The 13,148-nt window shown below is 40.2% G+C and overlaps 1 protein-coding gene across 1 annotated transcript; it reads left to right on the top strand.

Annotated features, from left to right (window-relative positions):
• Positions 1 to 365: 365 nt before the first annotated feature.
• On the top strand, positions 366 to 12,772 carry SDC2 (syndecan 2; the record flags this gene model as incomplete). Its single annotated transcript, XM_010282386.1, has 4 exons — positions 366 to 477; positions 8,225 to 8,358; positions 9,165 to 9,300; positions 10,522 to 12,772. Coding segments are annotated over 4 exons (546 nt in total), but the record flags the coding sequence as incomplete, so codon positions are not given.
• Positions 12,773 to 13,148: the final 376 nt, after the last annotated feature.

Raw genomic sequence — 13,148 nt, 5'->3', positions numbered from 1 at the left:
TTTGAGATCCTGACAGACGGCGTCAATCCTGGGATTTGCTTCTTTCTTGTTCCAAAGCTCTGCAGAGTATATTGCAAATCCTATTTATTCATTCATGCATTTAATGAGATGAAGTGTGATTTGAAGGGGACTTGCTTCCTAAAGATTGGGTGATTTCTTAATTTTCATTGTGCAGCTTTGGATTTTTTAAAATGCTATAATTTTTACAAATTTCTTTAACATCTTAGACGAATGCATTGCATAAACTGAAAGTATAAACTGTTCAGTGTGCCATCATCAACTTCAGAAACAGGAGCAAAGCTTAAGAGAATGCTACGCTGGAAAACTGTTATCTTTTTAACCATTCCCTCTTATCTGTTTTCCAGAGAGCAGATTTGACCTCTGATAAAGATTTATACCTTGACAACAGCTCTGTTGAAGAAGCATCAGGCGTCTATCCAATTGATGATGATGATTATTCTTCTGGGTCAGGTTCAGGTGAGACAACATGTCACAATTTACTTTTAAAAAGTGTAAGAAGTAATGCAATTATTTGAGTAAAAGCTGTGCAGTTTTCCTTTATAGGCTGGAGATGATACTTTCACTGAGTACCATGAACGCTTGGGTCTCTATTTGCAGAGCACTGAGCATCCCTGTGGGCTGGGTTTTAAATATTAACTTTCTGCTCCTTTCTCTTACTCCTTAGTTGCATCATTTCACTGTATCTCTCTGCTGTCCCTCTGGTTTCCGTGTAGATCTCTCTGGAGTTTAGAAATAAGGATTAGAGAAGACTTAGTTCTCCCATAGCATAATGCTAATTTAGTAGCCTGTAAGAAAACATAGCAGCAGCAAACTTGTTTTCTCTTATATGCATTCAGGTTCATGTAAACATGGTGTCCATTCCTTTTTTGTTGTTCTTTTATTAGAAGTCTAACTACTGCCAAAAACATGACAGTTTTCTCTGAGGTAATTAAATCCATATAGTGAATAAAGAAATTCTTAAACATAGTGTACCGAGTTCTCAGACTTAAACACTCATTAGAGGCATGTAGCTAGCTCATCATTTTTCAAAAAAAGTGTCAGTGAAACCTCATTAATCATTTCTCTTAGAAAGCCTCTTTGTGGAGTATCTTCTAGACTAGCTGGGAGGCTCCAGCCATTGAAAGTTAAATGAAGGATTTTATGGTAGTTCTGGAAGATAAATTTCCTTATTGTTGTGAGCATTTGCTGAGCTGTTGTGGAAATCCCATTTATTTTCCAAGTCTGTTACTTACTTGTTTGTTATTGCACTTTTTGTAATCTGTCTTTTTATGTTTATATATACTTGTGAGTTTTTAAAGGGTGAGCCTTTGTTATGTTGTAAGCCACAGCTGAGGTTTTTCAGCTGAATTTTGTTTTCCTTTCTTTTTGGAGGTTCAAAGATCTGTAAAAATGAAGTCTGCAGAGGTCTGATTGTGCTGCCAGGCAAATTCAGGCCCATCCATCATTGACACCTGGGTAATAAACTGCATTTTGGGAGTCATCCATAGGGGCAATTTGACATTCCAATGTGATCAGAAGCTTAATCGAACCTCCTTACTGTAGACTTCTTTGAGGGGAAATTTAAAGTTTCCTTTGAAAAATAAATAAATTAACAAGTCAGTGATTTCATCCAGTTCCCAAGGCTGTCTAAGGAAAATTCTGATCTGAGAAAACTGCCTTTTCAGTCAGCATCCTGTTCTGTCATGTCTTCAGATGCTGGTGACTTTGTAAGCTTCAGGAAAGGAGATAGGTTGACAGTAAATAGCAGTATGGAGAATGGTCTGTTCTGTTTTCGATTTTTCATCCCTCTGTGGAGTTTGGCTGTTTCTAATATGGATGATTCAAAATGCAGCCCTGCTTTTGAACTAGAAAGGAGTGTACAAGAACTGGCTTCAGATTTTGTGAATTCAGCTCAGTGGTAAAAGTTAAGCCAGGAGGACAGAAATTACCTCTAGACTTCACTAACAGTAACATCTTTCTCTTCACTCTTTTCCTGTGCTCAGCCTTGAGCCATGGGTGGAAGATGGAGTGTGTAACATGCACTCTTGGTACCTCTGGCAATCTCTACAGGGAAGCAGGAAAAGTCTCACTGTAGACTGAGACTAGCTGGATGCCCCTCCAGAGGGCTCATGTGACTACCAAAATCTAATACTTTTGAACAAAGGAAGAACTCTTAAGTTCAAATAATCTTACAAGCAATCTGTGAGCCCAGTTTTACTCACTCAAGAAAAAATCTCAAAAGGGAAGCAAATTAGCATCCCCTCCACCCTACTCATCCTATACTTACTGCTGTCTCCATTTTATGAAGTAGAAGGTATCCTGCAGATGGATCAGTGATCAATTTTCCTCATATTATGTTGAATGTGTCTCTCTTGTACTCAGTGATGTAATGTTCTTAGCAGGAAAGGCCTTCCCACTCAAGAGTGGTTTTCTTGCTATGTGATACCACTCCAAGCAAACAGATCCAAGATGACAACATGCTGACTCCTTTCCTTGGTATGAAAATTGTTAGCTGCCACCAGGGCTATGGAGATAAACAGGCATTGTCAGCACCACCGTTAAAGCCCTTGCAGGTCTGCAAGCAGCATTAACATGGACAAATGTCACTGTAGGCATGACACATTTCAAACTAGAAACTGGCTGAGGGCTTTTTCTAAGGAGAAAAAAAGGATGGTGTTCTGCTTTTTTTCTTTCTTTTCCTTTCATAGCCTCTTTAGTCTTCATGTACTTTCAGCTACTGTTGTGCGTTTACCCAACTGTTCAGTCTGAATCCATTGGTCAGCAGTTTCCAAAGGAGCCATGCCTGCTTCCTGGTTGTTCTGTATCAACAGCAGAAAGTCCTTAGTGAATTCATTAGTCCATTACTTCCTTCTTGCAGTTTCCATCTCTGAGATGGAGTCTGTCATCACTCTTTTTAGTGTCATCACTCTTTTTAGTGTAGGTGTTTGTATGCAGCATAATAATAAAAGAGTAAAAATAAGTTTTCCTGCCTATACACAACTTGAAATGCTTTTATAACTACTGTTGCTTTTTATTCTGGCATCAAAGATCTTAATTGAGCCCTGGTCTTCCAGGTACCTGGAAGTAGCTGCTAAGCAGCATGACTCCCCTTATATTAAGGAAAGCCACCATCTCTATTGGATTTATTTACATGTTCTTTGGAAAACTGCCTGATTCTTGTGTCTTCTCTTAAGTTACTCATGGTAGACAAGTCTATGCAATGTATATCAGAATCAGCTGCAGATTTTCCTTCCCCTTCTTCTTGTACCCCAGCTTAATATTTCTCAGTCAATAGCAGCTCGAGTTGAGAAGTTTAGCTCAGGATGAACTAGGTCTAGACTGACATTGTGACTGGGGACTGTTCTTGGAGGAAAGTACCCTACACATGGGTGGGGGCAATCCCAGGCACAAAGTAGGCTGGGCAGAGAATGGATTGAGAACAGCCCTGAGAAGGGCTTGGGGGTGTTGGTTGATGAGAAGCTCAACATGACCTGGCAATGTGTGCTTGCAGCCCAGAAAGCCAACCGTATCCTGGGCTGCATCCAAAGAAATGTGGCCAGCAGGTTGAGGGAGGAGATTCTGCCCCTCTACTCTGCTCTGGTGAGACCACGCCTGCAGTACTGCATTCAGCTCTGGGGTCCCCAACATAAGAAGGACATGGACCTCTTGGAACAGGTCCAGAGGAGGGCCACAAAGATGATCAGAGGGATGGAACCAGTCTCATATGAGGATAGGCTGAGAGAGTTGGGGTTGTTCAGCCAGAGAGAAGACTCTGGGGGGAGACCTTATCTGAGCCTTTCAGTACCTGAAGGGGACTTACAAGAAAGCTGGAGAGGGACTTTTACAAGGGCATGTAGTGATAGGACGAGGTGTAATGGCTTTAAATGGAAAGAGAGTAAATTTAGACTAGATACAAGGGAAAAATTCTTTACTATGAGGGTGGTGAGGCACTGGAACAGGTTTCCCAGAGAAGTTGTGGATGGCCCATCTCTGGGAAGGGTTTAAGGGCATGGGGCTTTGAGCAACCTGGTCTAGTGGAAGGTGTCCCTGCCCATGGCAGGTGGGTTGGAACTAGATGATCTTTTAAGGTCTTTTCCAACCCAAACCGTTCTATGATTCTATGGTGGTGGGAGTGGAGTTCCTCCAAAAAACACAAGAGCAGATCTTCTTTGGCTCTTGACCTAATGGGAAGCTGAAGTTACGCTCCAAGGCTGGAAAGTAGTTTAGGAATCCAGTGGCAGTGTGGCCTGGGGTTGGGTGATGGGTGGTGGCTGGGCCAGGGAGGGGCATGGCTCTAGGTGGGGGAGGCACGGGCGCTCTCCCAGGTGCTGAACAGGAGCTGGCATGGGGCCATGGCCGACACTGGATGCTCCTGGCCCCAGTGGCAGTGTGCCTGGTGACACCCCCTCTCCTGATGTGCTTCCCCTCCCATGGTGCAGGCAAAACAGCGAATATTAATTTTTCTACTTCCCAAGATCCCACTCATACGTGCCTTTCAGATTGGCTTCGAGCAAGATATTCTTCTGTTCACCTGCTACATCAGCCCCAAGCATGCTTCATCACATTGACTGCCTGGTTCTTCAGGTCCTTTAACATAAAAAACTACTGTGATACTGTTTGAAAGTGTGCTTTTGTTGTGCTAGACAGAATCTTCAGTATATTTCAGTGTAGTTAGGACTCTTTCTTTTTCCACCTTCAAGTTTTGTTGGGTTTTTTTCCCGCCTCAGGTGAGAATTACCAGAGACACAACATCCTTGCACTGTTCCCATTTCTTTCAACTGCAGTTCTCTGATAGGGTACTAGTATTATGTTTACAGTGTCATGTCTGGTTGCCTAATACTGTGTTGACTAAGGCTTGTGTTGGGGCCTTTTCATGTGAACGGGGGTGAGATAAGCCAGATAAAAATATGTCATTCTCGTATGTTCACATTGGTGATAGAGATGCAAGGTGTGAAAGAGATGGTGGATATGTGTGTGCCCACCTTATGACAGGTTTGCTTGTGGTGGTAGTACTCCCAGAGTGATGTACAACAGCAAACAAACATGATGCCAAAAGACAGAGTGAAATGATTGAATTTGTTTGGTAGAAGAGTTAATCACTGGCTGCTTTGCAAGTAAGAGTGCTAACTACCGTGGGCTTTTTGTAGTATACAATGATTTAAGCTGGCACAGTCTTGATTTCCTGACAAGTTTCCTCAAGGGCCAGAAGTGTGAAAGAGCATTTGCATTCCCATCATCCAAGGGGCAGCTAATAGACCCATAACTGAGGGCTATATTAGATATTTCCAATACTGCAGCACAATTTAGAGCTATTTTGACCACTATGAAGACAGCAGTCGGGCATCTTGAAGAAGTTACAGTGGGTAAAAGACGGTGTGTGATTGTCGAGAGCTGTCAACTCTTTACCACAGAGATGGCTAGGGGTTTAATTACTGCAGGGTTTTTGCAGTGCCCTCACTAAAAGGGCAGTATCTGTTTGTAGAGGGATTCAAGGCAGTTAATACCCAGCACCATCACCCAAGCTGGCCAAATCCAGAAACTATCTAAAGAGACAGTGATATTTTCAAGAAGAAGAAGTAAGCTCTGATAGTCCAACCATTTCACAATATTCCTTTTAACTACCTAGTTGAAAGTTATGCTTATGACACTGTAGGTTTTTTCTTTCCAATCCTATTTAGATTCAGGGAGGGGGTTATTTCTCTTTTTTTGCCTTTTCGGGAACATGATACTATGTAAAATACTATTGCTGTGTTCTGTAGGGTATTAGAGAGTTTTTTTTGATCCTGCAGTTCTATATACAGGTAATTTTGAGAATACGACTGTCAGTTTAGCAAGGGAAATGCCTTCCCCTTGTTTAGACCTACTCCATGCCAAGCAGAGACCTGTCTAGATAAAGCTAATTAGGAAGCAGGAACCATGTGTCTGAGCTGGTACCTGTGTCAGGCCTAAATGATAAGTGCCCTGATGGTTTTGAGATTGTCAGGATTCCCCTGGGGCCATACAGAAGAGGAGTTGGGTACCTTTGGTGCAAATCTAGAGACTAGTCCAGGACTTAGCTTAGTCACTCATTTGTTGAAAGACCAGAGATCTGAATCCTCCGTAGCCAGAGAGGTTCAGACCTGTAACGCTCGCCATTTTGTCTGGCAGACACAACTATTGCCTGAAGCAAAGGTGGCATTTAAGGCTTTGGAGGAGCAGTTGTGATTAAATAAGACTTATCATTTCATAAAAAGAAGAAAATGAAGTTCTGTGCTCTTAAAGTGTGTTTTATCAGATCTCTAATCTGATCATCAATTTTAATTTCCTTGACTGTGAAAGCCTTGTTTAATCTGGAGGAACTTTGGAAGGTAAAGCAGGCTGAGCTATCCACTGGGTCCTTATTTCTCAAAGAAAACTCTTGAGGCAAAGCCAGAAATATTTTCCTGTTGGATGCCTTTCTTCACCTCTGTTTTGAAGCAGGATGTTGTTTTTTTGATCTTTGAGTAGCATTTCAGGAAAATACCTGATTCTTGTTGTGAGGTCTTTATTCTGGAGGTTGCACTGCAATTTTGGTATCTCTGACGGTTTTTCCAGTATTATTCTGTGCCGGTAGCTTTAATGTAGTACTTTTTATAATGTTTCCAAATTTTCTGTTCTACAGTACAAAAGTTGTTTTAGTTATTGTCTTGCTGATGCCCTTTCTTTCAATGCCAAATGTATATAATTCTTGATGGTGAGTTCAAAACTTTGTTATTGCACTCATATTTCCAGCCTGTTTTCTTTCTCTACAAAAATAAGATAAAAAGTCAGTTTGGAATGAGTGAGTCATACTATTCTGTTGTAAGAGGATATATTTTTATTTGTTAGGAGTTACTTTTATGCACATTTGCTGGATTTATTACCCAACAGTTACTTTGGTAACCGGTGTCTGTAATGAGCAGAACACATTGAGATTCCTAAGGAGTGGTACAAGAATAGTCCAATTCTTTTTCTCTTTCAGCCCTTGCAATAATTTAGTCTCTTGTCTGTGTCTTCTTCCTTCCAGTATCACTAAAGGATATTTGTTAGACATGTCCATTATCTTATTCTAAAGGAGCCTTCATACTCCATCAGGGCCTTAAATGTGGAGGAAATTAAATTCAGGGTCATCTTTAGGGAGTTTTCTATCCTCTCACTCTTTATTTAAAAACAAAAAGGTTTCTGAATTATGTGGTGTTTAAAAACATGTGAATTCCTAGTGACTGAAACATAAAGTAATAGTAATCTTCCTGTAGATAGAAACTAGTTGGTTTTTCATGTTTGAGGGTTTTAACAGATTTGCTGTAGAGATTTTGGTTGTTGAAGCAGTGTGTTACAGGGAAAAACTGTTCAGTTCATGTGTTTTAAGTCAAGCCAAAATAAAGTTTATTGATTGATTTATTTATGACATGCAACTAACTGGCAATCATTGAACTATACTTTTGGGCTTAATATCAACAATAAAACAGATAACCACAATATGAGCCACTTAAAAAACGGTAACATGCAACTGCAAATTTCCAGCCCCCCATCTGTAACTGACCCCAACGTGTGTCACACACACACACACAGAGATTTGTGCGTGTGCACACACACCCCCACACCCCTTCCAGGCTGTGGGGTATGCAAGCTCCCCTCATCTAGGTGTGTGGGACTCTGCTCACAAACCCCTGGTGTGGGAGATATGGGTGCCCCGCGGACCCACCACCTCCTGCCACCCCCCAGGAGGTGACCTTGCACCCCCAGGGTGCTGGTTCCAGGGGTGCCCCCGTGGTGGCCGTGGGAGAGCTGGAGGTGGCTGCTGGGGGCATGCATGGGGTGGGGGATGGCGTGCCATGGGGGCCACGTCAGACAGGGTCACACCAGCCCTGATGGCTGGAGCTCCCGCTCCAGGGTTTTTCCCCCCTTCACAAGTGCTTATGCTTTTTTCATGCTTCTCAGGCTAGTTTCTTCTGTTTCAAAAATATGGTGGTAATTTCCTGCTTCCTGCTTAATCCAGCTGATGGCCCCCCTTCCTCTTTCATGGGATTGCCTGGGGCAAATATCCCCCTGTCACTTTGGGGCACACTGTTTGCACTCACATCTTTATCTTAGCTGCCATTGTCATCTAGGCCATTTGCCTAGGGTGGGCTGTGCAAGCACCCCTACCTTGGTCTCATAATTAAAAATGTAATTGGTCTGGAAGAATTGCACAGGTCAATGAAATGTCACCTTTTTTTGTCTCCAGGTGCTGAAGAAGATGAGGATAGCTCAGTGATAACAACATCCAGAACACTTCCAAAGTTACCGACAACTAGTGATGCATCCAGGGCTGAGACCACCACAGTGAAAATGCAGACCAAGGTGCCTGCACAAACAAAGGTGTGTGGCTGGACAGCAATACCGTTTAAAGTGGTTCCACTGTACCCCACTGATGGCCTGATGTTAACTTTGTTTGATTTATATGAATTAAAAAGCCCCCACACACTTTCCTTAATGCTACTGCAGCCTGTTAAAAGAATACAGAGCTGCTCATTTTCATTCCTACTGGAAAGTCTGCGTAGGGACATCTGGATTTCACATGAAAGAGAGAGAGATGCAAAAAAGAATATCTCATGACACACCAGACAGTTTCTCATGATACCTCTGAGTCAGAGCTGTACCTTTTTTACATATCTCTAAGTGTTATTCAAAAATTCTGCATGAACCTTCCCTTCTCAAAGGAGAATGTTGTGTGGTTTGGCTGTAGTTTGAACACTTGCCAGGTTCCATTTACTATTTCAGCATTTCCTTCTACCGCCATAGGTAGTATTGTCTAAGTTACCCTCAAAGGCATTCTGAATATAACATACTTGAGGTGTTAATTTCAGAATTTTTATTTAATTCAGAGGCTGTTATGCTGATAGGCACAGCCAGTATTTGCCAGCTGTTTGCTAAATATACTTTTGGGGGCTTTAAACTTGTGGATACTATTTTTCATTCTGACATCATGATGACAACTAGATCCAGTTACAATGTCTAGCACAGGTTCTGCAGTCAAAAAACTTCCCTCGTGTTGTGTTCGTGGGTATATTGGAGTACACGTGTGGAGCCACATCTTCGAGGCTTCTCGTGACAGGCAGTGACTGTGCTGACTTGCGGTGCACTCTGTCTGTAAGCAATGCTCTGTTTGCCTTTTTGTGCCACAGTCACCTGAAGAAATTGATAAAGAGGAAAGGCCCGAGACAGATGCCAAGAAAAAGAGTGATGAACCAGGGGATGACACTGATGTGTTCACCGAGAAGCATTCAGAAAACCTATTCCAGAGAACAGAAGTTCTGGCAGGTAAGGTGTTGTTTGCCAAGGTCCATCTTGCCAGAAGTGCCACAGAAAACAGAAGGGATCCATATCAAATGATGCAAACTCAACATTTGTGTTTTCTTGATAGATTCTTAAACACATTCATGGGGGTAGTGAGTGGTTGATTTCATGAGAATGAGAAGGGCATCTTCTGGAGTTACTGCTAATTGATTTGACACCCGCAAATTGAATACTGCCTGCTGAATATCTGGAGCTTCCACAGCTCAGAAAGGGAGTTGCAATTTGGATTTGGTGCTTATGGTGCAAAAGTGTATTTCTCACCCACAGTCCCAAGAGCACATCGCTGTCTGGTCCGTCTGGTGCAGATGGACACTGTCTGGGAGGAGCTCACAGCAGGAGTGGGTGGATGGGTGGATGGAAAGGGGTGGTTCAGTGCTGTCCTTAGGCTGGCCACCAAAGTTTTCACATGGCTTTCTTACACATGAGGGTTTTTTGGCATAAGAAGAGTGTTTACAGGTATACTTTTCCCCGTGTCCTCGGAGGGGGTATTGGGAGCCATGAAGGTCACACAGTTTTGGACCACATCTTCCTCTGAGCGCTTAAATGTGAAATAGCCTTAATATCCACATCAGTGGAAGCACTTGGGAAGTCTAGTTGGAGCTGATACTTTCTACACACTCACAAGTGCATGATGAATGTAATCCCTCTTTTCCTACGGCTCCATGAAATGTTCTGTCCTGTTACTCATCAATAGGAAATGCATTTCAGTCTAGACTCAGAGTGAAAACTGATGGAGGAAAAAGAAAACCCATTTCTTAGCTAGTGTAACAAAATAGTTCTCTTAAGGCTGAAAATGTTAACTGTTGAAAAATTTGAAAGAAACTTAAATGTTGTTGTTATTATAAATGAAGACAACTTTATGCTCTGGTAGTATGGGTGGCTTTCTTAATTGAGGCTTTGGAAAATTTTTAATAACTTTTTTAGGACTGTGGGTTGTTGGATCACTCACTTGTAGGTGGAATGTCCTTTTAAATGATTGCCTTCATAAACATAAACAGGCTTTCTGAGAATATATTTCAGGATACTAATAATCAAGACAGTTGCATAATGGGAGCCCTCTTCTGTAATTTGAAAGTAATGGCAAACTCATTGTGTCAGATGAAAAAGAAACATGTTACTAAACTTGTTTTTCCGGCATATTGTGAATCTCTGGCATATTGTGAATCTCTGTTTCTTTGATTACAGCTGTTATTGCTGGCGGAGTTATCGGTTTTCTTTTCGCAATCTTCCTTATCCTGCTGCTGGTATATCGCATGAGAAAGAAGGATGAAGGCAGTTACGACCTTGGTGAACGTAAACCATCCTGTGCTGCCTATCAAAAGGCACCTACTAAGGAGTTTTATGCATAAAATTCCTATTTAGTGTCTCTATTTATGAGATCACTGAACTTTTTTAAATAAAGCTTTTGCATAGAATAATGAAGATTTTTTTTTTCCCATTAAAGAGCCATTACGGCACCTTTATGATAAAATCCCATTGTATTTAAAACTTTTCATGTATTCCTTTAAAAATGTAAAATTAAAACTTAACATTTGCAGTGTTCTGTGAATAACAGTGGCAAAGCATTATTTTATAAACCCATTGATGTTCATTGAATCATTTTTAAAACTTTATGCATAAATATAAAATAATGAAAATGATTGTTTTATCCTATGGTTCAATGAAAGTTGTTTAATTTTTGTCAGCATGTCTCAGATTGATCTTACAAGTTAGTTTTTATTTCATTAATTTATCTGTTTCCAAAAAATGCCTTTTTGTAGTTGTCATGGTGCAATTTGTCTTCAGATAATTCAGATAACAGTAACTTTTAGTGTAAATGTAATTTTTCAGCTATGTAAACTTTAACCTCCACTTTGTATAAATTTAAGTGTCAGAATATCAATTTTACACTTTGCATTGTTTCTCAGCGTACCTGTAGCTTCAGTGAGATTTGTAACAGCAAATTAATGTGTAAAATTGGATTATTACTACAAACTGTATAGTCGTATTCTTACTAAACAAATCTCCTGTAAGGAAGATTTGGAGTAAGCTACTGACAAACCTAAGCAAACCCAAAGACTCTAACAGTATTTTGAGAAGTTGCTGCAGATTTCTATGGCCACTGTATTTGTTAATTATTTGCAATTTGAAGGTACAAGTAGGGGTTTCAATTTTTGTTCTTTAAAAACGCATTTAAGTTGTAAACGTCTTTTAAAGCCTTTGAAGTGCCTATGATTATATGTAACTCGTCGCAGACTGGTGTTAATGAGTATATAACAGTAAAAGAAAATGTTGGTATTTTATAAGCACAGACAATTCTAATGGTAACTTTTGTAGTCTTACATGGATAGACATAATTGTAATTTGGGAAACATAAACACTACTGAATAAATCATGTGGCCTAATACTGAGAATTCCATTGTGATATACTTTTGTACGCTTTTCATTTTATGTCTACTTGCTTATGTTTTAATGTCGCAGAGTACATCTAGTAGATCTTAAAAAACCCAGACCAAAAAAAAAAAAAAAAAAAAAAGCTGTTGATCAGGCTGATCCTCGGACCAGATTTATTGCTGAGAAAAGTGGGAATGTTTAAGTCTTGCATCTGGTGTACGAGTTATGAGTCATTCAACCTTTGCGTTATATTCAACGGCAGTATTGACACAGACCTGTTCTTCCTGCAAATGTTCTCCATACTGTAAAATTCAAAGGAGTACCCGCTTTCATTTATTGTGTATATCGGGTTTTGATTTGTTGTTCTGGCTTGTTTTTTCCCCTGTCCTTTTGGAAAATTTTGGTTTATTCTGTTTGGACTCCAGCAGAAGAGTTGAGACAAGTGGAATATCTACATAAGAGAAGAAAGAAATATTCCAAGTAGAAGAGAAAATGCTTGCTTAGACCACAGATAGGTGTTGGATAGAGGGGCACGTGGAGAAGACGATAGTCTGCCTCCTTATATTATGCTTTGTAACAGACAAATGGCTTCGTCTTCTGCTCTGTTAACCTCCGCATTTTTTATTTTTGAGATTTCCAAAATATAGATTTTCAGGACGTCAAGCTGAACTGCTTCTCAGAAATGGCAATGTATTGTAAATAAGATCTGGTAGCTCTTCAGATAAGAGTTGCTTAACTTGTATTTGATGCTGTCCCAAGTTCAGTGGTCATTTAGGAACAAACGAATGCTATCCTGTGCTAAAATATTTAATATATTGCTTTTAAAATTACTTATACTTACTGGCAAGTTTTTCAAAGCCATACAAGTTCAACAAGTAAAAACAGGGTAAGAATTTAACAGGTATATCTTATTGTGCAATATTTAGTGAAATTCAATTAGTAAAATAACTGCTTGAAATAACTGTGCCAAGAAAAGAAAGTTTCTGGCAAATGCTGTGCCACTGCTGTAAAATAAAGCATTTGTTAAAGTGCCAAAATAAAGTCTACCATGCCTAAACTAATACTTTATTTGTATAGTCTGACATCCAGTTTTTTGAAGTCCACTTTGTTTAAGGTAGTAGGTCTGAATTTTATTTAAGGGTGCAATGAGTATCCCTGTAAGTATAGCTATAAATATTAAGCACCAGATAAATTGTCTCCTCCTTCTTCGTAAGCAAATTGATACTAACAAGCTGTTTTTATTTATAAGTGTTAGACTTTGCCTGTATACTTAATGCACAGGACGCTTGTTCCAATGTGGACATCTGTTGTAATTATGCAGGCTACCATATTTTATTTGTGATAGGACAAGGGTTAATTGTTTTAAACTAAAGGAAGGCAGATTTAGACTAGATCTAAGGAAGAAATTTGTCACCATGAGGGTGATGAAACCCTGGCAC

The sequence above is a fragment of the Phaethon lepturus genome, unplaced genomic scaffold, assembly GCF_000687285.1.
Source record: "Phaethon lepturus isolate BGI_N335 unplaced genomic scaffold, ASM68728v1 scaffold16842, whole genome shotgun sequence".
NCBI classification, from domain to species: Eukaryota; Metazoa; Chordata; class Aves; order Phaethontiformes; family Phaethontidae; genus Phaethon; species Phaethon lepturus.
This window is presented reverse-complemented; position numbering and strand designations above follow the sequence as displayed.